Genomic DNA, 25297 nt, shown 5'->3' on the forward strand with positions numbered 1-25297 from the left:
AATAAAATAAACAAGAATAACGAGAATTACAATGTGAGGAGACAGTAATGATAAACAGTAATATGTGTAAACACTAAAGACAGGGGCTACAGACCAGAGACAAGAACAACAGGAAAGACTGAACATATCAGAACGTCCAAGTTTAGTGGTTTCAGAGCGTGTGTGTGTGTGTAAGTGCGGTGTTTTATGTGTGTGTAGCTATGAATGTGAGGGTAGTAGATAAGGAAGAGTTTTTAATAGGAATAAGTAATAATAATAATATTGATAGTTTTCAGGAAGGGGGTTCCAGAGGATGGGGGCTGTAGTCCTGAACGCTCTGTCCCCATAGGTGTGAAGTTTGGTGGTGGGAACTGTGAGAAGGCCTGCGCCTGCGGACCGGAGGCTCCGGGTTGTGGTCTATGGCTGAAGGAGGTCAGAGAGGTACTGAGGGGCATGAAGGGATTTGTAAGTGAGGAGGAGGATTTTGTACTTGATGCAGAACGTAACTGGGAGCCAGTGGAGGTGGATGAGGGCCTGGTGTGGTAGAGAACCCCGACAGCAGAGTTTTGGACGTATTGGAGCCTGTCCAGGGCTGTGTGAGGTACCCCAGACAGGACTCCATTACAGTGAGCCAAATGGGAGCTGATGAATGAGTGAATGAGTGTCTCTGCAGCTGAGTCGGTGGGTGATGGTCTGGGTCTGGAGATGTTCTTTAGGTGGAGAAAGGCAGTTTTAGTTACAGATTTGATGTGGGACTGGAAGGAGAGGGTGGAGTCCATGATGATGCCCAGGTCTCGGACCTCGGGGAAGGGCGGGTGGGATTGCCGTCCACATGAAGCACGAGATCTCCAACCTTCCTGAGCAGTGCTTTAGGGGCCATGACCAAGAGATCTGTTTTGTTGCTGTTTAGTTGGAGTCTGCTGGCTGACATCCAGGTTTTAATTTCTTGCAGACGGTTGACCAGCAAGTGAGGGGGGAGCTGAGTGAGTGGTGTGTAGATAGAGTTGTGTGTCATCGGTGAAAGAATGAAAGCTGAGACCATGTTTATGGACGATGAGTCCAAGAGAGAGCATGTAAATGATGAAGAGAAGAGGTCCAAGGACAGAGCCTTGGAGCCTTTAATAAACCATTAATTACATTAATAGTGGAGGTGTAGATGTGGTAGATTAGAATTATAAGGGGGAGTGTTCCTCTTCATTCCCCTTTAAGATAATAGTTAATACTTATTCATATGTGTGCATAAACTAATCCTGACTCTTCTCCTCCCCCGCTTCCTCTCCCCCTGATAGTCACTTTCCTCTCTCTCCACTTATTTTAGGCAAGAGATGAGAGAAAAAGAGATGAAAATAAAAAATAAAAAAGATAAAGAGAGGGAAAAACAGGATAATAATAACATCAATTAAAAAAAAGATAATTATGAGAATAATGAGATTTGGAAGACGAGGAGCAAAAAAGAACAAAAAATACAAAAAAAAAATCTAGGAGATAGAAATCAAGAATAATAATAAAAACATATAATAAAATTGGGTTCCCATTTGCTGTAAAATACACAGACCTTCTGCAGAAGTTTTTAATAACAATGAAATGGTTCCTTTTGTCTGCTTGTACCTGGAGCAGGTAATTGGTCACTCAGAGAGTTTTTATCAGCACTAACAGACCTCTGCTCTCATTTATAAAGGCTCTGGCTGCTTAAAACAGTGGACGCCAATTACTGAGATAAACCTGCGATTCATAAAAATAAACCAGGAAACTGTGGGAGGAACTTTGACTAACGTTTACACGTATTCAGAGGCAGAGGAGTTTAGAAAAGCAGGCAGTGAAGTTGTGGATTTAACATTCTTATACCAACACTAAAGGCCGGCTCAGACTCACGATTCTTTTGGTCGTTCATGATAGCACCATGCTGGACTATGCAACTAAAATCTTGTCCCGTCTTGGCCGACAGCCTGGCCACGCTACAAGAGTGGTCCGGACCGCTCAGCGTATGCTGACGTCACCACTGTCTCCGCGACTGAGTGCGAGTTCACAGGTTATCCGAGGGGCGGGTCAAAGAGTGTCAATCACTCTACAACAGAAGTGCTCTGCAACAGAAGTGCATGATTGTAGCGGTCTTTTGCTCTAAAAAAGGAAAATAAGAAACAATTATGGATTGGATAATGGATGATATATATGGATGTATCAAATATGGACCATCTCTCCTTCACATAGACCTTAAGGTATGCATGTGATAACGTAAATAAAATAAAATAAAATGTACACATTAGTTTTAGGGAATAAAAAGTGGTGAATCTTGTAAGTGATGATGCAAAGACAATGAGCAAATGTTCTCCTGTCATTAGACGTCAGGTCAGGGTGTCAAACTAGACGACGATTGTACGAAAAATTCTGACATGCTAGTCTTGTTGAATTGTGGTCGTGAGGAATCGTAAGTCACACTACGAGACCGTTTGTCGCTCCCGACTCTCAAAATCGGGCCTGAGTTTTGACAACGAGCTGCGACTTCGCAGTCGGGCTTAAATCTGGCTGAATTCATGTAGTCTGAGCCGGCCTTAACCTCACTGAAGTGACCAGGAAATGGAGTTTTTTGTGTTATTGGATGTGACATAAATTAGCTCCACCCCCTCCTGTGGTGTAGATTACGCACAGATGGAGGACATCCTGGAGATGTGGAGAGGGGGGGCAATCATGCTCGGGCATGGAACGAAACAAAACTCCCGCTTTAAGGAGACATGACCAGCCTGTGTGTGAATATTTCTGGTTTGTGCATGTGCAGATTTTAAAACGGTTTCCACATTCTGTTTTAGGGATGCAGACTTTGGATCTTTCCCCTCGATAACATGGTGTGACAGTCAGTTTGGTCCAATAAAAGTGAATGTTAATCACAGGAGCTGGGAGTGTTTACAGCCGGTTAAAATGTGATGTTTTCCAGATAAAACGTCTCCAACAGCAGCTGCTCGGCGTTCCCTCTGGATCTCAGGCCTGCAGAGGTTTCTGCAGATCATAGAGCATTAAGAAAGTTGAACACAAATCCAATTAAAGAGACACACCGAGATGAATCACTGCCTGCGTGCGAGCCAGCGTTCACATTACCCGGCGTACTCGGAGCTAACGGGCCTATTACGGCTCACGGAGACGCTCTTTACCGGGAAACAACATCCAGAGGAATAAAGGAGCCAATTATTCTGACTCTACGCTGCACGCTGGCTGTTTGAACACTCTTTGAACCGACGGTACCTCCGACCTGATGAGGAGCATCATCAAAGCAGCGTTTTCAGCTGGCTCTGCAGTCTAAAGGAGATTATTTTAACTTCCTACAAACCGATTTAGTCCTCATCCTCAGCTCACATCACAGGAAGAGAAGCTGTCCGTGTATTTCTGCTAATTTAGGAAGTTCAAAGTTTCTTTGAGGTTCGTCTAATTCTGACTTCATGAATCACAATTAAAGGAAGAGCTGGAAGATGTGAAAGCATCGGCTCTGAACCGATGATACCTCTGAATAAAACTCTGTAAAAACATTTTTAAGGCTTTCTGTCTTTCAGCTGAGTCTGCAGTCTAAATTCAGCTGATCTGACCTTTCCTACAGACGTGTTTACGCACAGAAGAAGTAAATCTAGGGTGAACGGCTAAACAGTTCATTCAGAACCCTCTGTAGTCAGCACCAGAAATAATATTTTTAGTCATTTAAAGCCTAAAATCCAAATGATCTGTCTAAATTTTAACCTCTGCAACTCAAGGTATTGGCTACAGCCATTATCCACAAATGGGGAAAACTGTGAACAGTGGTGAACCTTTCCTAGAATGGGCAGCCATTTCTAAAATTATGGGACTCCAGTCAAGCACACTGAGAGCCGTTGTTCACAAACAGGGAAAACTGTGAACAGTGGTGAACATTCCCGGTACTGGCCAGCTTTTTCTAAGGTTTTGGAACTCCGGCCAACCACACTGAGAGCCATTATCCACAAATGGGGAAAACTGTGAACAGTAGTGAACATTCCCAGGACTGGCTGGCCATTTCTAAGGTTCTGGACTCCAGCCAAGCACACTGAGAGCCCTGATCCACAAACAGGGAAAACTGTGAACAGTAGTGAACCTTACTAGGATTGGCCGGCCTTCCAAAATGACTCCAGGAGTGCATAGATGACTAATCCAGGAGGTCCAGAAAGAACTCAGAACAACATCTAAAGACCTGCAGGCCTCATTTGACGTAGTCAGAGTTCATGACTCAACAATAAGACAGGCATCATGGGAGAGTTCCAAGGCCAAAACCACTGCTGAGCAAAAATAACACAAAGGCTCGTCTCACAATTGACTAAAAACATCCTGATGATCCTGAAGACAAATTTTCTGTGGACTGACCAGACAGAGGTGGAACCTTCTGGAAGGTCTGGAGTGTGATCAGCAATGTGGGAAATAAAGACTCTGCCTACATGGCATGAAAAAGCCTGAGTCGTAGTTTTGGAGGCTTATTTCAAACAAAGAACCTAAAAAGCTCAAGGATTCATATTCCCAGGAGACTTTGCAGCACTTCACAGGACACATTCTCCACTCTGATTGGAGGTAATAGAGGTAAAATCACAGGGGTCTTTTGACCCTTTGACCCTCCTTTGACACAGGGGACCCCTTTCTGCATTCAGTCGAACATGGTGGCAGTGTGAGGTCACTGGTGTTCATGTATTTATCCTGAATCGAATCAGATGATATTGAATTTTAGGATCAGTGATATCATCCAGACTTTTATTGCAAATTTTATTTTACCACCGTTTTCTTTGTCTGAGCGTTTAAATGAAACAGTGCCGCTCTGCAGAGAGTTTAATAAAACCTCATTATTCCCTTTCAGCTTAATATTATGATTATGTGTCGGTAAAAACACATAACACAATCATCCCTGAAGTTTAATTTATTTTTCAAACAGTAGACTTTCAGAGGAACACTCAGTGAGGTGCCTCTGCAGGGATAATTCTCTGTTTTGTTCACAAACATGAAGGATCGGCTTCATTATGTGAATATGAGCTCTAACAGCACGCCGAGGATTATTCCCCGTGCATGAAGAGGGTTACTGTGTGTGCAGAGAGAGTCATTTTTACAGTGAGAGACATAATCAGAGAAATTTTCAGGAAAATAATTTAGTGTGCTTTCTGCAGATTTGGTCTAATGAGTCACAGCCATAACCATCCCGTTATTTTTGGAGCGTTCGGCTGCTCTATAAATATCATCATGAGGAGATTGGAAAGTTTACACTGAAGTTTTGTTAATGAAGTTGTGGCGTTTAACTTTTGGAGATTTTGTTCAAATCAGCCTCAGCAACAAATCAGATTTAGGAGGAGCAGAAGGATGAGTGCACAACTTTCTCTGTCCTCAAAAGTTTTACTGGAAATGCGCAGAGATGAGACTCCAGGCAGACGACTAAGGCTGCTCTCTCGCCTGAATCTCATTAGTTGTCTTCTGGTTTGGATGATGAAATGATTTATTGTTGTATTTTTCCTTTGGCCCACTGTGTTCTCATTGAAATATTATTTAGTGGGTGAAAACTCACACCGACAGTGGGCTGTGGTTATGTCACAGCTGGCATTTCCCACTGCTTAGGTAGGTGGGCACCTTTTTCCAGATGTTACACACTCATTAATATGCCTGCAAAGAGAGTCGGGGGTTATCTAGGTGAAGCGAGGAGTGCGTGGAGAAGAGGGGCTTCCGAAGTTCTGCTGGTGTTACGGTTTTATGTGTGACCATGTTAACTGATGTTCACTGGCATTCTTTTGATTGGTCTGTTTAGATTTCATTAGAGACAGGCTAGGCTCTGATAAGCTAGTTTCCCGTCAGCAGGATGTAAAAGTAGAGAGCATTTCGCTCAAAGTGGAGATTCTAATGATGAGAGGGACAAGTGATCCAGGTTCAACCAGCTGGATCAGATTCTGGGAAACTAAACCAGTTGTTAAGTCCTGAGATCAGATGCTGAGGAATGTTGGCCTGTTGGTGTTTTTATGGTCATATGTGCCCATGCAGGAATACTGCAGGAGTAAAGGATGGAATGTTTCAGACTTTAAAGGATCACTTCTTAAAAGGCAAGAATGTAAAGTTTTCTAAAATTCAAAGGATGACATCATCTTCAAAGGCAGAGGAACGAATGTTTCATCAACTTGAAATCATGACATCATCTTCAAAGGCAGAGACAGGAATGTTTCATCAACTTGAAATCATGACATCATCTTCAAAGGCAGAGACAGGAATGTTTCATCAACTTGAAATCATGACATCATCTTCAAAGGCAGAGACAGGAATGTTTCATAAACTTGAAATCATGACATCATCTTCAAAGGCAGTGGAAGAAATATTTTAAAAACTTTAAAGGACAACATCATCTTCAAGCTTTTAAAAATTACAACATATTCAAAGTCAAGGATGAAAAATTTCATATTTTTTAAAGGTTGACATCATCTTCAAAGGCAGGGATAGAATATTTTATAGACCTTAAAGGATGACACCGTTTGTAAAGGCAGAGGATGGGTGGTTGGCAAAGCTGGAGATGTGTTGGTCTTCACCCCTTCACAACAGTTGGCAACTTTTGGATAAGGAACACGAAACTGATGAGGAACAGGGGATTTACTTTTATGCCAATCACTGCTGGAACATAATGTGGAGAAGAAGAAAAATTAAAGTCTTTTTAACAGATGACATCATCCTCAAAGGCAAGGATTGAATGTTTCATAAACTTAATAGGATGCCATCATCTTAAAAGGCAAACACGGAATATTGTATGAACTTTAGAGTATGACATCATCTTCAGAGGAACAGGATGGAATATTTCATCAGCTTTTGTGGATGACATTACATTCAAAGCTAAAGGATGGAATGTTTTTTAAGCTTCAAAGAAAGCGTTGTTTTCAATGGCAGAGGATGGAATGTTTTATCAACTTTTAGGATCACACCATCTTCAAAGGCTGAGGATGGAATGCTTTATAAACTTCAAAGGATTACATCATCATCGAAGGCAAAGGATGGAATGTTTTATAAACTTCAAAGATGGCATCATCTTTAAATTCAAGGATGGAATGTTTCATAAATCTTAAACGATGATATTATCTTCAAGGGCAAACATGGAAAGTTGTATAAAATTAAATGGATGACATCATCTTCAAAGGCAAGGATAGAATGTTTTTTATGCTTCAAAGAATGACAACATCTTCAAAGGCAGAGGATGGAATGTTTCATAAACTTTAAAGGATGATGTCATCTTCAAAGGCAGAGGATGGAATGCTATTTTATGCTTCGAAGAAAGACAACATCTTCAAAGGCAAAGATGGAATGTGTCATGAACTTTAAAGGATGATGTCATCTTCAAAGGCAGAGGATGGAATGTTGGTGAAGCTGGAGATGTGTTGTTCTTGACCATTTCTTTTTTGCCAACTAGCTGACCATAGTGCGCAACTTTTGAAAAAGTTTGTGGAGCTGCCACTTCAATGCACTTTTCCAAAAGTTGCCAACAAAGGACGATCAACATGAGGTAAAGGTTGTTAGTATACCTGTGTTCTAATTGTGATAGAGAGTATCATAAGAAGTATGCTGAATTTGGTATCACAGGTCTGTTTTGGATTGAGGAACCAGTGATGCACAGAGCTTTGGAAGTGTTGTAAAAGTGATTGTCATATTACTTTAATTTCATTGTTAGTTCTGAGCAGAACTGCCTGGTTTTCAAATGATTATTTCTGCTGCTGCTTTTGCTATTAGATGGTGGAATTTGATGAGAAAACCAGTTATTTGTTCTGGTTGAGGGCCCATTGGCTCAGATCTGTTGTTTTGTTCTCAAACAGAGTTGACTGTCGAGTTCACATTTGTCCAATCAAACCTGGCCAATGAGGGAACGTCCCATCGTTTAGGATCACCTCCTCCTAACAGCCTCAGTGTGAAGCCCCTCAGTATCTGTACTCGGTTTTATCCTCTCTCTGGATCCTTGGCCGTGTGAGGATGCTTCAGAATTACACTAAACTTTCCTGTTGTTCATCTTCTCCTTTACAGCCAAAAGTTTGCTGATGGTCATTTGGGTATTAATTAATTTCAGTTGTATTCAGCTCTGACACAGTTTCAGTCTGTTGTTATCCTCCTGGCATCACATGAGTCAGTTTCTGCAGAGTCACAGAGCAGACAGCCTACTTTGGTTATTGTTTCCTGTACTATAGTCTTCATTTTTACATTTTACCTTAAACTTCAGGTTTGTCTAGACTTGCATTACACATGCATCTTTAAAGAAGCTGTAGAAAGTGATGTAACGGCCTCCTCCTGCAGCAGGCATGCTGATTCATTCCTGATTAATAATGAATTCCTCCTGCACACCACTGTTTGTGTCTGCGCCATGCTGCAGAGGATGGGCTGTTTGAGTTTCTGGTCACTAAAACCGTGTCCAAACGTGGGTGGGGGTTCTGGAAAACGGAGGTCTTCCTCCTCCGTTTTCAAACATAATCCCGTCCAAACCCACAAATACATCTTCATTCACATGAAAACACAAACAACCTGTTACAGGCTGTAAAGATCCCACCATGTCAGTGGTAGACCGTCCATCACTGTGAGGGAGAATCAGCTCACTAAAAGACTCCAAACCCCATCCTAGACAGGAACATTTACTCACCGTTTCACAGTGATAACCATTTCATTATATGTCCCATACACCTGAACCAGGTATCATCCCAAAAAAAAGGTCAGCAATGACACATTTAAAGGACAGGATTACATGTTTTATAGACTTTAAAGGATAACACATTTTAAAAGGCAAGGCTGGAATGTTTTATGAGCCCTAAAGGGTAACGTCATCTTAAAGAGCAAGGATGGAATGTTTTATAGACATTAAAAGATGACATCATCTCTAAATGCAAGAATGGAACATCTAATATTGTTAAAGGAGGACTTATAGGCTTTAAAGGATGACAAAATCTTAAAAGGAACAAATAAAATGATTAAGATGCTTAAAAATGACACATTTAAAGGCAAGGATGGAATGTTTTATAGACTTCACAGGATAACATCATCTTAAAAGGCAACAATAATAGAATGTTGTATAAACCTTATTGGATGACGTTATCTCCAAGGGCAAGGATGGAATGTTTTATAGGCATTAAAAGATTACTTTGTCTCTAAATGCAAGAATGGAACATCTAATATGGTTAAAGGATGAAAAAATCTGAAAAAAAAAAAACAAATAAAATGTTTAAGATGCTTAAGAATGACACATTTAAAGGAAAGGATGATGTTTTATAGACTTCAAAGGATGACACATTTTGAAAGGCAAGGCTGGAATGCTTTATGAGCCCTATAGGGGTGACATCATCTTAAAAAGCAAGGATGGAATGTTTGATAGACTTAAAAGGATAACATTATTGTAAAAGGCTAGGATAATTATTTATTTATTTATTTATTTATTTTTGTTTGTTTTATTAACCTTATAGGATGACATCATCTCCAAGGGCAAGGATGGAATGTTTTATAGACGTTCAAAGATGACATCTTCTCTAAATGCAAAAATAGAACATCTAATAAGGTTAAAGGATCTAAAAAGGAACAAATAAAATGTTTAAGATTCTTAAAAATAACACTTCTAAAGGCAAGGATGGAATGTTTTATAGACTGTAAAGAATGACATATTCTTTACAGGCAAAGATAGAAAAGTTTCATAAACTTTAAAAAATGAAATAATATTTTTTAATGCAAGGATAGGGTGTTTTTTTAAGGGTAAAAGAAAGACAATCTTTAAATGCGAGATAATGGGATGTTACAAAAGTTGCAAAAGATGGCACTTGAAAAGGAAAGAATAGAATGTTTTATAGACATTGAAGAATAACAAATTCTTAAAAGGCAGGGATGGAATGTTTAATTACCCTTAAAGGGTGACATCATCTTGAAAAGCAAGAATGGAATTTTTGATAGACTTTAAAGGATGACATCGTTTTCAACGGCAAGGATTGGGTGTTTTGTAAACAGTCATGATTACATCATCTTTAAAGGCAGAGGGTGTAATGTTTTATAAACTTTAAATGATGGCATCATCTTCAAAGGCAGAGGGTGGAATGTTTCATTCTAATGATGACATCTTCATGGCTCATAGTTTGGACATACCTGAACTAGGCATCTAGTTGAATGACTACGACAAACACTTTTATGTTGCATTCATTCATACACATTCATATTCATTCATACACATTTATATTCATTCATACACATTTATATTCATTCATACACATTCATACACATTCATATTCATTTATACACATTCATATTCATTTATACACATTCATACACATACATACTCATTCATACACATTCATACTCATTCATACACATTCATACTCATTCATACTCATTCATACACATTCATACACATTCATACACATTCATACTCATTCATACACATTCATACTCATTCATACAGATTCATACACATTCATACTCATTCATAAATCCCTGATGCAGCAGATTTAGGGTTAACGTGTCATTTTGGTCCTGTTCCAAAATGTTCCTGTTTTTGTAGCTGCCTATAAACCCTGACAGCATCCGTCCAGCAGCTGAAGCTCTCATGAAGATAATTCAGTTTTATTTGTTCATTATGTCAGAAAAGATGGCAGCCTGCCAGATCCTGATAGTTAAATTCGTGGTTTTATTGCAGCATCATAGTTTCTATCAATCTGAGCTTTAAATTCTGCCTCAGCCTCCTCTGTGTCACCTGTCTGAGATGAATAAATCCATCAGCTGTTTCTCTCTCTCCTGCAGCCGTGTCTCTGGCTCTGGCTCTGAACGGCGTCTTCACAAACACCATCAAGTTGATCGTCGGCAGGTACGAGGCACAAAAGCACATCTCAGATCCTCCATCAGGGATGATCCACATCAAAGTTCAGCTCGTTCATGGCTATGTTGTCTCTGATTTCAGACCCAGGCCGGATTACATCCAGCGCTGTTTCCCAGATGGACAGATGAACCCAAAGATGCTGTGCACCGGGGAGCCCGAGCTCGTCTCAGAGGGACGCAAGAGCTTTCCCAGCAGCCACTCGTCCTGTGAGTGAAATCAGTGCAATCGCTGCAAAATAAAGTTAAAGAATCAACAAAAATATAGAAACATACTAAACCAATGAAAGGTTAAAGGTCAAAATATTTGATACAATTCAAATAATGGGGTTTAAAAGGCCTAAAATATTGGATAAAATCCAAATGATGAGTTTTAAAAGGCCAAAATATTGCCTAAAAATTAAAATAATGAGTTTTAAAAGGATAAAAAATATGGGATGAAATTCAAAATAATGAGTTTCAAAAGGTCAAAATATTGGATAAAGTTCGAAATAATGAGTTTCAAAAGGCCAAAATGTTGGATAAAATTCAAAATAATGAGTTTTAGCGGGTCAAAATATTGAATAGAAATCAAAATAATGAGTTTTAAAAGGATAAAATATTGGATAAAATCAAAATAATGAGTTTAAAAGGTCAAATACAGGATAAAAATCAAACTAATGAGTTCTGGAAGGTCAAAATATTGGATAAAATTCAAAATGATGAGTTTTAAAAGTCACAATATGATCACTTGTAATCGTGAGTCTTAAAGATTAAAATATTCAAATAAAAGTCAAAGTTAGGATATTAAAAAAATTGATAATTTCAAAATCTTGATTTTTCAGGTCAAAATTTGACTTAAAACTTAAAATTTTTAGTTTAAAAGATACAAAGATATTTAATAAAAAGTAAAAATCATTATTTGTAATTGTAAAAGTGAGATGTAACATTCAAAGTATGAAAACACTATTTAATGTATTTCCCACATTCCTGACTTTTAAATCTAAATATTTGTATTTTTCCATATTTTTATGTCTTAAGGATATTTTTAATCATCAATTTTAAGTTTTCATTTTTTTTCTAGAGGAAATTTGCGGACCTCATGCCGGTGGGCCAGGTATAATAAAAATATGAAATGATCTTGTGGGCCGTGTGACTTTATCAGGGGTCAGGTTTGGCCCCCTGGCCCTGAGTTTGACACCCCTGGTCTGGTTTGTTTCCAGAACATTCCCCAGCTGTGGTTCTCCAGATAAATGACCTCATCTCCTCCTGGACTGAGGTGAACCTCCCTGGTTTTTAAGCTCCTGTTTGCTCTTCTAGGAGGATTCTGCAGCACCGTCAGCCGGGTTCAGACTCTGGTAGAGCCGGTCTCGTTCTCGCCGTGTTTTAACGAGTCTTGAAGGCTCACCTGCTGCCTCAGCGTCTCCTGCTGTGTTCAGCGGTTCACACCGATAACTGACCCCGGACGTCTTTGGACCGTATTGCTTCCTGAGCTGTTTTCACATCCGCGAGTGTTAAATAATGCACATGTTGTTGTTGTCCAGCAGATGAATGCTCAGCCGTTAGCTGAGGGCCAAACAGCTGTTAAATAAACCCTCAGTGTTTCACGGTTCATCAGGCGTGTAAAGACGGATTTTATGAAGATGCATCTTCAATATCGGAGCTCAAACGCCTCGCTGCGTTTAAGAATCACTTTCTCCTCTCTTTGCTGAGTAAAAGTCCAGCAGCAGAAGTGCTTGCACAGTAATATACTACACCTCCTGCCATCTATTATGCAGAATGAAAAATAACTCTTTATCCTCAGGAGGGCCGTGCACCAACTGTGGTCGGCTTCATTCTTTTATTGTTTTTGCTCTTATTCCGTTTAAACTGCAGCTGCACATTCATACAGCCTCATTACACTGCAAAAATCTAATCTAACCAAGTGTATGGCTCTAATTTCTGTCAGAATATCCCATTATACTCCAGTGAAGCCACATTCAGCCAACAAACCCAGATAAACGTCTAATTTTAGGATGTCAAAGCAAAATATCAGCCCAGCATGGCTTTATAGAGTCAACACTACTGCCAGTGAGCAAACAGATTCTACTCAAGTGTGATGAAATGAGCTTATTTTGTTAGTACATCTTAACGCTTTAATTTCACTCTCCTGGGCAGATTTTTTCTTATTATTTTCAGCCATTCAGGCCTTTGTTGTTGTGTCTTTAATAAGATCTGAATCCTGGCTTAACAATGCAAACAATGCATGCAAAGACTGAAGTTTCTGCAGAGGCTGCTGCAGGAGTCAGCGAGCAAGTTTACAGTTTGATCTGAGTTTACCTCTGTCAGGAAAACACTCACATGCAGGGGTTTATTTTTGGCTTCTCTGCAGCTATTAATATTCATACTGTACCAGGAGCCATTTCTATTTAGAGCAGTGATACTCAACGTGTGGCTCCTTTGTGATGATTTTATGTCTTTATTTAAAATTCTTCAACCAGAAAACCTTAAAAAGGAAACTTTGACCTCATTGCAAATCACATTAACCAGTTTATTTCCCACACTTAGGCTTTAATTTGCCACTTTTAATCCATTTTTGCTGCTTTTAGCCCCTTTTTGCCACTTTTGCCCTGCTTTTTTTTCTCCTTAATTTGACATTTTCTGCCACGTTTTGCCCATAGAAGCTGCCTTTTGCCAGTGAATGTCACTTTTTTCCAAGTTTTGCCACCTTTTCACAGCTTTTTGCCCATTTTTTTTAACTTTATGTTGCTTTTTTGCCCATTTTAGTCCCTTTTTACATTTTTTTTTTTTTTGCTATGTTTTTGTCTCTTTTGACCATTTGTGCCACCCTTAACTCAATTTTTGGCCCCTTTTCACCCATTTTTGCTTCTTTTTGCTGCTTCAACCCTTTTTTGCCACTTCTTTTTGCCACTTTTTGCCTGTTTTTGCCACTTTAGTCCTGCTTTTTACTAGTAACAATTTCTCCTCCTTTTTTTGCTGTTTTCTGCCACTTTTCACACATAAGCTGCCTTTTGCCATTGAATGCCACTTTTTTTTCCCAAGTTTTGCCACCTTTGTGCTGCTTTTTCACCTGTTTCAGTAATTTTTTTATTGATTTTTCGCTACGATTTTCCCGCTTTTGACCATTTATGCCCCCTGTAACTCATTTTTTTGTCACTTCCCACCCATTTCTGCCTGTTTCTCCCCATTTTTGCCCCTTTTCACACAATTTTGCCACTTCTTTTTGCCACTCTTCGACTATTTTTGCCACTTTTGTCCTGCTCTTTGCTGTTTTTTTCCCCCTTTTATGCCATTTTCTGCAACTTTTCGCCCATAAGCTGCCTTTTGCCATTGAATGCCACTTTTTTCCAAGTTTTGCAACCTTTGTGTTGCTTTTTTTTTCCCATTTCAGTAACTTTTTACTGATTTTTCACTACGTTATTGCCACTTTTGACCATTTATGCCCACTGTAACTTATTTTTTTTTGTCACTTTTCATCCATTTTTGTGTTTCTGTTTCTCCCCATTTTTTCGACTTTTTCTCCCATTTTTGCCCCTTTTCACACAATTTTGCCACTTGTTTTTTGCCACCTTTGCCTATATTTTTGCCACTTTTGTCCTGCTTTTTGCTATTGTTCCCCCCTTTTTTTTGCCACTGCTACTTTTTACCCATAAGCTGCCTTTTGCCATTGAGTGCCACTTTTTTCCAAGTTTTTCCACCTTTGTGTCCAAGTTTTTGTCACTTTTGACTATTTGTGCTCTCTCTAGCTCAATTTTTTGCCACTTCTCACTCATTTTTGCCTGTTTCTCCCCTGTTTTTCCTACTTTTTCTCCCCATTTTGGCCCCTTTTTACTAATATTTGCTTCTTTGTTGCAATTTTTTGCCAGTTTTTGCCACTTTTGTTCTGCTTTTTGCTATTTGCTATTTTCCCCCTTTTTTTATTCTTCCACTTCTCACCCAAAAGCTGCCCTTTGCCATTAAATGCTCCTCTTCCCCCATTTTTACCACCTTTAAGCTGCTTTTTAGTCACTCTCCGCTTTTTTTTCTGTTTTTTGTCGCTTTTGAGCAGTTTTGCTACTTTTCCTCCCCATATTTGCCCCTTTTTTGCTGCTTTTTGGCTATTTTTGCCACCTTTAACTTATTTTTATACTGTGGCTCTTGCAAAGGTTTTTTTTTTTTTTTTTTTAACTATTTGGCTCTCTGGTTGTGTGGGGATGAGTAACACTGATTTAGTGGTATGGCTCTGTTCTGAGACCCCGCCGCTCTTCCATCTGCATCCTAGGAAATCATTAGGCAGGAATAGAAACGCATAATCCTGTTCTCCATGTGCATACAAGGAAAGCCAGAGGCAGCAACGACCCAACAGATGACGATCATGACACTAAAGAGAGCAGATGTGGTTTATGGAGGAGCTGGGGTGGAGGAGCGTTGGGAAAGAGGGAGCAGCATGACTGCATTCAGTCACTTGGAGGATAAGAATCAGCTGGCCATCAGCTTCCAACCCTTTAAATATTTATTTATTTCCTCAATAAGCTGAAATTCAACAGGAGAGTTCAGAACTTTTTTCTTAAGAGGAGTTCATGGCTCCTGTAATATTTCCTGGATTTGTTAAACTTACCTCCTGCTGTGAGCGTGACCTTCCATAACCGCTCCATCAGGGCCGTCAAATCAAACGGCGGATTAATCAGAGAGTATCAGTGAAATGACCACATCCTTTAATGGAAACAGCAGAGCAGGAACACTCTTCTTTATGGATGTAGAAGTCAAAGCGTGGCCCTGTAAGAGCTGTAATTTCACGCTCTGGCCTCATTCCAAATTGCAGTTTTAGCCTAAAATCAAAGCTGTGGCTCTCGGCTCGCCGACACCTGATTTAAAGAGAAATCCTTTGAAGAGCGAGCTCGGCGCCATTAGAGCGGCAGAGAGGGACAGAGCTGCGTGATTCACTGCAGTGCTGCGTATGGGTTACATTCATCCAGCCAACACCTCTAATAGCCTTATGTTTTTAACGCCCTGAGACAGGAAGTGATTGAGAGACGAGAGCGGCGGGGACGCAGGGAGCACCCGGCACACCGAGAGAGCTGAGGAAATCCAATTTCCTGTCCCTTTACAAAGGACGCTGCAGCACACACGAGAGAGAGAGCTTCACCCAGCAGACGGAGGATACGAGCAGCAGATGGTCAGAGCGAACAGAGATGGACTTAAAGTGACATCAGAGCGTGATGAAACGTCTCCGCTGACCTGTAGGGAACAGAAAACAGTCTGCAGGTTAGACGAGCTGTTCAGTACGCACATGCTCAGTCCTGAGCCTGCAGGATGCTCCGCCCTGGTCCTTCTTGATCCTGCAGGATGCTCAGTCCTGGTCCTTCCTGATCCTGCAGGATGCTCCATCCCAGTCCTTCCTTGTCCTGTAGGATGCTCCATCCCGCTCCTTCCTGGTCCTGCAGGATGCTTCATCCTGGTCCTTCCTGGTCCTGCAGGATGCTTCATCCTGGTCCTTCCTGGTCCTGCAGGATGCTTCATCCTGGTCCTTCCTCGTCCTTCAGGATGAGTCTATGATGTTAAAGATAAATCACAAATCAAAGGGCTCATAGGGGTCATGGTTTGGTTGGTACCCTGGCTTTAGTCTCAAAGTTTGGATGGGTTTTACAGGAATAACTAACAGGATGTGCTGTCTGCATAGTTCTAGCTTTGTCTAATGAATGACCCTGAACTGTCAGTGATGATGGCTCCAGTCTGGTCCATCTTAGGTCGTCTAAGCTCTCTCTGATTGTAGGTATGGTCTGAAGACGATGGAACATTAATCAGAAAAAGCTCATAACAGAATGATTAAAAAAAGGAGAACAACTGACCTGAAATCCTAAAATAAATACAATATAAACAAAAAGCATCCATCCATCCATGTTGGAGCATCCATCCTGGAACATCCATCCATCTGTCCATCTATCCAGGAGCATCCAACCATACATTTGTACATTCTGAACGTCAACGCATCCATCCATTCATCCTGGAGCATCCATCCACCATGGAGCATCCATTCATCCATCCTTGAGCATCCATCTATCCATCCATCCATCCATCCATCCATTCATCTATACTGGTGCATCCATCCTTGCTAGAGCATTCATTCATTCATCCATTAATCCTGGAGCATCCATCCATCCATTTATCCATCCATCCTTGCTGGTGCATCCATCCATCCATCCTGGAGCATCCATCCATCCATTTATCCATCCATCTTTGCTGGTGCATCCATGGAGCATCCTTTCATTCTGGAGCATCCATCCATCCATCCATCCATCCATCCAACCATCTTGGAGCATCCATCCATCCATCTTGGAGCATCCATCCATCCATCCATCCATCCATCCATCCATCCAACCATCTTGGAGCATCCATCCATCCATCCATCCATCCATCCATCCATCCATCCATCCATCCATCCATCCATCCAACCATCTTGGAGCATCCATCTATCCATCCATCCATCCATCCATCCATCCATCCATCCAACCATCTTGGAGCATCCATCCATCCATCTTGGAGCATCCATCCATCCATCCATCCATCCATCCATCCATCCATCCATCTTGGAGCATCCATCCATCCATCCATCCATCCATCCATCCATCCAACCATCTTGGAGCATCCATCTATCCATCCATCCATCCATCCATCCATCCATCCATCCATCCAACCATCTTGGAGCATCCATCCATCCATCCATCCATCTTGGAGCATCCATCCATCCATCCATCCATCCAACCATCTTGGAGCATCCATCCATCCATCCATCCATCCATCCAACCATCTTGGAGCATCCATCCATCCATCCATCCATCCATCCATCCATCCAACCATCTTGGAGCATCCATCCATCCATCCATCAATCCATCCATCCATCCATCCATCCATCCAACCATCTTGGAGCATCCATCCATCCATCCATCCATCCATCCATCCAACCATCTTGGAGCATCCATCCATCCATCCATCCATCCATCCATCTTGGAGCATCCATCCATCCATCCATCCATCCTTGAGCATCCATCCATTCACTCATACTGGTGCATCCATCCTTGCTAGGGCATCCATCCATTCATCCTGGAGCATCCATCCAATTATCTATCCATCCATCCTTGCTGGTGCATCCATCTATCCTCCATTGAGCATCCATCCATCCATCCATCCATCCATCCGTCCATCCATCCCTCCCAGGCTAGGTTGCAGTAACATCAGGCTCAGCCAGTCAGCCCAGACATCCCTCTCCTCAGCATCCTTCTCCACCTCCTCCTGGAGTTTTTATGAGGCGTTCCCCAGCTAGCATACCTCTGCAGCTGCACAGTCAGAGTGAAACACAGGTTATGGCTCTGTTAAACCCCACCAGCCAAAGTTGCTAGCAGAGTCACTGTGTTATATGTGTTACCAAAGCCTGTAACAGTGATCTGTGAGTCTGTTTGACCCTGACCTCCTCCTCACACAAACATAAATAGTGTACCACAGCAGAATAAACTATGAATGCATGTCAGACTTTTTACCAGGCTCAGGTTTCCTGTCTTCAGCTCGGAGCGGAGGATCACAGTTAGAGGAATTAAAGGAGGGGATCTGCAGAGCGAGGAAAACAAACAGATTAATACGACCCCCCTGAATGCACCGCAGCGCTACACAGAGCCATAAACAAACAGACCCTGAAGCACCGGCGTTTCTGTCTGCTTCTGATTCATATTCATCTCAGCCCCGCCCCCAAGACATCCAATCGTTAGGTCTGATCAATTATTCGCACTTTAAAAAGTAATGAATCCTGGGAGACAGAGCTAAAGCTCCACTTCGCAGCTAAATCATGCATTAGAAATTTAACATGACATTAATATGCATCATATTAGTCCGGTTCAAAAAGAGGGAGGATTCACTCTCTCACCACGGCCGCGGTGCAGAGGTGAGGATCAGCCCGTGTAGGAGTGAAGCCGCCCTGATTATTCACTGATAATGATGACTTCTGCTGAGCTTTAGTGTTTAAATGGAGTAGATGAAGAACCTGAGTGCTTGTTTGATATGTTTCATATTTAACATGTTGGTTAATATGCACGCCTTTAGACGAGAGGCAGCCGAGCTTTGTATGGGTCCCTGCGGGAATCAAAAGTCAAAGCAGGAATGAGAGAGGAGGTTGATAGCTGCAGGAGGAAACAGGAAGTGTTCAACAGTTTTATCATTTATTGATTTTTAATTCAACAGGAATAAATGACAGAAAGTTAAAGTTTTAAAAGGAAACCTGCCGGGTATTTGGGTGGGTGTTGATTTATTTATTTATTTCTATAAACTTTTAAAAATTTCATGAGTTTTTAGCTTTTGTTTTCATGTTCAGGCAACCTGGCAGACCAGAATCTGGACGGTCCATCAGATTTAGGAGGTTTTCTGAGACCCTGAGTTTACCTCCTGGGGAACGATTATGTGCCTCTGAGCAGGGCATTGTACTCCCAACCACTCAGTCCATCACAGTGGCTGGGTTTACATGGACCTGGTTTTGATTCAAATCCTGGTTTTAGGGATTCTGTGTTTACATGAGCACAGAGAAACCTGTTTTTCATACCCCTGTATGCATGAGGAAAACTAATATCCTGGTTTCTGATCATTTAATCATATCTGTGCGAGCGTCTGTTGATTATTTTCACAACAAAAACCGTGGAATTTTTCTAATGTGAGGAGAAATGACCACAGCAGTATGCCTGCTGAGTTCTGTTTCTTCAGCTTCGCCTCACAGAGCTCTGAACTCTGGGTAACTTGTAGAGGTGGGCCTCTGTCTCCAGAGTAAACTGGAGGTCAAGTTTCATTAACGATGGAAAAATCAGACTGTTCATTGTCTGTCTAAATGTGAACGCGGTCAGACACCAGTCAGGTCACACTGATCTGCTGCAGCCTGCTTGTCTCTCTCTCTCTGGACAGAAGCAGACCGGCTGTCGCTCGGCCACACATCCCAGATATTTCAGAGTATCTGAAGTAAAGTGAGCTGTTAAATCAAAGTCGCACCTGCACAGGTCGTCTGCAGCCGTCAGAAAACAGGAAACAGCGTCTACACGGCACAGTATCCTGTTTTCTTTTGGAGTCCTCCAGGCAGCAAAACCAGTTTCACAAAACCAGGATACTGACAGACCCAGGTTCCTAACACCATGCATGTGCACAAACAGAAACAAACAAGCAAACAATAATAATAATAAAAAAAACTGACAGAAACCTGTGGAAGCCCATTTTTGCTAAATGAAAAAAGTGAAAAGCAGTTCTTGAAAAGAAAATCCTAAGTCATAATTATGACATGAAAAAGGAAAAATGATAAATTATGAATTAAAATTATGAGATAAGTCAAATTATGAGACACAAAGTCAAAATGTTGGGATAAAAAGTCAAAATTATTAGAAAAAAAAGTCTTAATTATGGGTTACAAGGTCAAATTTTAAGATAAAAAGTCAAAATTATGAGACAAAAAGTCAAATTTTAAAATAAAAAGTCAAAATTTTCAGATAAACAGTCAAAATTATAAGACAAAAATCAAAATTTTTAAGATAGAAAGTCAAATTTTTTTTAGAAAAAAAGTCAAAATTATGAGATAAAAAGTCAAAATTATGAGATAAAAAGTCAAATTTTAAAATAAAAAGTCAACATTTTCAGATAAACAGTCAAAATTTTAAGACAAAAATCAAAATTTTAAGATTAAAAAGTCAAATTTTTAAGATAAAAAGTCAAAATTATGAGATAAAAAGTCAAATTTTAAAATAAAAAGTCAAAATTTTAAGACAAAAATCAAAATTTTAAGATTAAAAAGTCAAATTTTTAAGATTAAAAAGTCAAAATTATGAGATAAAAAGTCAAAATTATAAGACAAAAAGTTAAAATTTCAAGATAAAAGTAAATTTTTTTTAGATAAACAGGTATAATTATGAGATGAAAAGTTATAATTATGACTTTAACATTTTTTTTTTAATTGCCTCACTTCCTCATTTTTCTTTTTCAAGTGGTGGTAATCCGCTTCCATGGCAACCAGATTATCAAGTCTTTGTAAACACAGTTTTATGTTTTATGAGTCATTTTTCAAAAACAAACAAACAGCAACAATGATAATGATTTTTTTCTAAAATTAAACTAGAATTAAAAATTCTAGTTTTTAAATTTAAAAAAAAAATCTTTGACTTTTGTTTAACTTTTAGCTTTATTGAACATTATTTTGTAAATTTAGGACTGTTTAAACTCAAGAATTTCGATGTTTTCGTTGTAAAAACCAGATCCTCTTTATCTTTATTTATTAAAGTGGCTCTAATAGGCTGTCATGCTGGGATTTCTCCAATAAAAATGATCAATGTTTAATTTTTCCAGGTGGTTTGTGGAAAGCCGTGGCTCTATTTTAGACATGATTGGGGGGTCGAGGAAATAAGGTTAGGAACCAGAGCATTAAAACAAAAGAAAGGCAGACAGACTCGCACTCATAAAAGCTAACAGCAGACGTGAAGATGTGGGTGGATGACTAAAAATAAAAGGAGCAATCAGGGAAATAACGACTCAGAACAAAGAAAGGAGGAATAATTATGACCAGCCATATAAACATGTTAAAGATCACAAACTGTTCAGACTTTTCTGAGTCTATCCACCATGTCTGATTGGCTGATGGAACCTTTAAACTCGGATCAATCAGGGACAATAACTAATCGAAAGTCTGGATCAGATTCTAAACGCTGATCTAAATGAAGCTCTGCAGACTTTGTCCAGAGAGTGACTCAGTGTTTTAAACCCTGCAGTTTAGAGAAATAACTTTTCTGTTCTATAATATCTGTTCTTCAACGGTTCACTTGTCAGGAGTCTCACAAAGCTCTGGAGAACAGCCCCCAATCTACAGCAGCCTTTTTCTCTCACTAAACTCAGGAGTAGACCTCAACTCTGCAGGCTGCTTCCCTCATCATTTTAGGATCATTGCTCTGCTGTTCCTTCATTTTTATAAACACCAAACTTTCTCTGCTCTTGGATTTACTCATGAATCAACCAATAGGAAACAGGTAGAGGATGGACCAATCAGGTTAGCTCTGCCTGCTGTTGCCGTGCTGTTCTCCAGTCCCAACATTCTGTCACACACACACACACACACACACACACACGCGCGCGGTAAAAGTCTGAGAGCTAGAAATCATCATCAAACTTTAACAGGAATCATTAAAAATGTGTAAAACATAGAAGAACAATGAAACTCATGGATGTTTTGTGTCTCAGGGCTCTTTGGATCAGTGAAATCAATCTGAGACACCAATGATCATTAGTTTGCCAGGTGAGCCCAATCAAAGGAAAAGAAGGACGTTCCACATTATTAAGCAGGCCACAGGTTTCAGCAGTATGGGAAAGAAAAAGGATCTTTGCTGCTGAAAAACCTCAAATAGTGCAATGCCTTGGAGAAGGAATGAAAACATGAGATATTTCAGGAAAACTTAATTGTGATCATCGTACTGTGAAGAAATTTGTGGCTGATTCAGAGCACAGATGGGTTCTTGCAGATAAAGGCATAATGAGGAAGGTTTCTGACGGACAAATCCATCAGATTAAGAGAGCAGATGCTAAAATGCCATCACAAAGCAGCAAACAGGTATTTGAAGCTGCTGGTGCCTCTGGAGTCCCACCAACCTCAAGGTGTAGGATCCTCCAGAGGCTTGCAGTCGTCTATAAACCTACTATTCAGCCCCCCCTAACCAATGCTCACAAGCACAAACGGTTGCAGTGTTCCCAGAAATACATGAAGACTCATTTTCAAACAGTCTTGTTGACTGATGAGTGCCGTGCAACCCTGGATGGTCCAGATGGAGGAGTAGTGGATGGTTGGTGGATGGCCACCATGTCCCAATAAGACTGTGATGTCAGCAAGGTGGGGGCGGAGTCATGTTTTGGGCCAGAATCATGAGGAGAGTGCTGGTAGGCCCCTTTAGGATCCCTGAAGGTGTGAAAATGACCTCGGCAAAGCATATAGAGTTTCTGACTGACCACTTTCTTCCATGGTACAAAAAGAAGAACCGTGACTTCTGTAGCAAAATGATCTTCATGCATGACAATGTTCCATCTCATGCTGCAAAGAATCCCTCTGTGTCATTGGCTGCTATGAGCATAAAAGTAGAGAAACTCATGGTGTGGCCCTGACCTCGACCCTGTTGAGAACCTTTGGAGCATCCTCAAGCTAAAGATCTATGAGGTTGGGAGGCAGTTCACATCAAACAGCAGCTCTGGGAGGATATTCTGACATCCTGCTAAGAAATTCAAGCAGAAACTCTCCAAAAACTCACAAGTTCAATGGATGCAAGAATAGTGAAGGTGATATCAAAGAAGAGCTCCTATGTTAACATGGAACTTGTCCTGTTAAGATGTTTTTGATTGAAATAGCTTTGATTTCAGTAAATATGACCTCCTAATGCTGCAGATTCAACACATGACCATTTTTTGTTTTTGTTTTCTTTTTGTTTTTACAACCTATAAAATGTTTAAAAACTCTCTTTTGCATAATAATGTGGAACAGTGCACTTTCTTTCTTTTTTTTTAAATAAAAAATGTATCTTTGGGAGGTTATCTCAGGGATAGGTTTGTTTGTTTGAATTATGCTGTAGCTGTTCATGACTTAAAAATTAAACTGATTGTCATTTGCATTGAATATTTAGGAAAATTAGAGAAAAATATAATTTGCATAATAATTTGAAACGCGGATAGCATAAAAGTTGACTGAGATGTGTGTGTGTGAGTGTGTGGGGGTGTGTGGGTGGGGGTGTGTGTGTGTGTGTGTGTGTGTGTGTGATAGAATGTTGGTACTATCTTAGTGAGATCAAAGCAAATGTTTTCTAGAGAACAGCATAGCAGCAACGGGTAGAGTTAACCTGATTGGTCCATCTTCTGCCTGCTTCCTATTGGTTGCTTCATAAAAAATTCAAAGAGCAGGAATAGAGCTTGACAGTTCCTGCCTACTTTTTCCAGCAGCTCTGGTTCCAGAAGTAAAATTCACAATTTTAATCCCCCATCAACATTTGGTCAGATTCTTTTTTACCACACTTTTAACTGTTGAAGCGCCAAAGTCGCAACATTGCGACAAACAACACTGCTGAATTAAACAGGCTCTAGCTGCAAATATGGTGCCAAATGTTCTTAGTTCTTTACACCAGGAGATGGCGGACATGAGTAACTTCAATCCCAGCAGCGTTTGTGGGCGGGTTTCTATTCAAAGTTGTTGAGTATATAGTTTGAAAGACACGCCTCCAGTCGAGGAGACGAGGAAGTGGTAGCAGTGGTTGTAGTCGGAGCGAGAAGAGAGACAGAGAGCAAATTGTAGCGAGAATACTCAAAGTGCCGGGATGTCTGTTCATCATTGAGATATATTCGCCCTCTGACGATGACGTTCAGTCATCCGGTGAGACCAGAACTGACAGTGCATCTGCAACAGCGAGTCCGTGCGCCATGACAGTCCACAAGCAGCACATACCGAAGCCGATGCTTTTCCTCACCGTGGCCAGGGTGGGAGTAATCGGCGAATGCCGAGGAGGGGACATGGTGGGGGTAACAGGGGTGGTCAAAACAACGCGAATAGTGACAGAGGTAGTGGCAGACATGGTAGAAGCTGTGGGAGAAAACGCACAGCCAATGGCGGTGGAGGCAGCAGGGGTGTTTACGGTTGATGTCAGAATATGCAAATTAGATGAGTGAATTTACTCCCATCACAAACTCCGCGTCATACTGAAGATTTTTCTCATTTACAGTATGCCTTTATCTCTAACCACGCTCAGGCTACAGCCTTTTGAAATCTTGATATCAAAATTGAATATTTTCTTGAAAAAACTGTGGCGACTAAAGGGTTAAGCTATGACATTCAGAGAACAAAAGGAGGCAGTTTAGAGCAGTTTGCAACAATAACAACTCCATAAAAATAATCATGAAGCTGAAAAAAACCCAAAGCTGAACACTAACAGGTTGCTGCTAAGTTCCCGCAGTGAGTGAAGTGTTGTGGCATGCTAATGTCTACTTATTATCCGTTAATGCCGATGCTAAGGCAACGATGATCTCTGCAGAGGTTTGAGCTGAAGAGCTGGACAAATTAAAATCTTGACCTCATAATGGAGCTACATGAAAATTCATAGTGCAGCCAAATTATTGTAATTTATTCTGAAGAGGACACAAATATCTGCAGCTAAAGCCACGAGAATCTGTCTAGCAGATGTGGAGATGATTCTAAATGAGTGTGGGTGCAGGAACGTTGGTGTTGTTCAGGAATAAATTGTGCAAAACTTTACTAGGCTGAACTGAGCTTAGAACACATCTTTACCTGAACATTTAAGCACCAAAAACATGTCAGAGATCAGGAAAACTTTACCAATAAGAGAAAATTGACATTGAAATAGGAATAAACCGCAGTGAAGATTGGTGCATTCCTATGCACAGTATGACCGTCTATAGATCTTCTTTCTCCCCAGAGTTTTTTACCACTTGTTTCTCTCCTCCATATTTCAGAAGGAAGAACTATTTCCCTCTAAATAAACAGCATCCT

The 25297-nt window shown here is 40.5% G+C and overlaps 1 protein-coding gene across 1 annotated transcript in view; it reads left to right on the forward strand.

Annotated features, from left to right (window-relative positions):
* plpp4 (phospholipid phosphatase 4) overlaps window positions 1–25297 on the forward strand; it is a 105795-nt gene that overhangs the window by 64215 nt on the left and 16283 nt on the right. Inside the window, exons 4-5 of the mRNA XM_041790123.1 lie at window positions 10729–10792; window positions 10886–11010. Of these exons, the coding sequence (XP_041646057.1) occupies window positions 10729–10792; window positions 10886–11010 (189 nt within the window). The remainder of the gene's footprint in view (window positions 1–10728; window positions 10793–10885; window positions 11011–25297) is intronic.

Source organism: Cheilinus undulatus, linkage group 6 (assembly GCF_018320785.1).
Source record: "Cheilinus undulatus linkage group 6, ASM1832078v1, whole genome shotgun sequence".
NCBI lineage: Eukaryota > Metazoa > Chordata > Actinopteri > Labriformes > Labridae > Cheilinus > Cheilinus undulatus.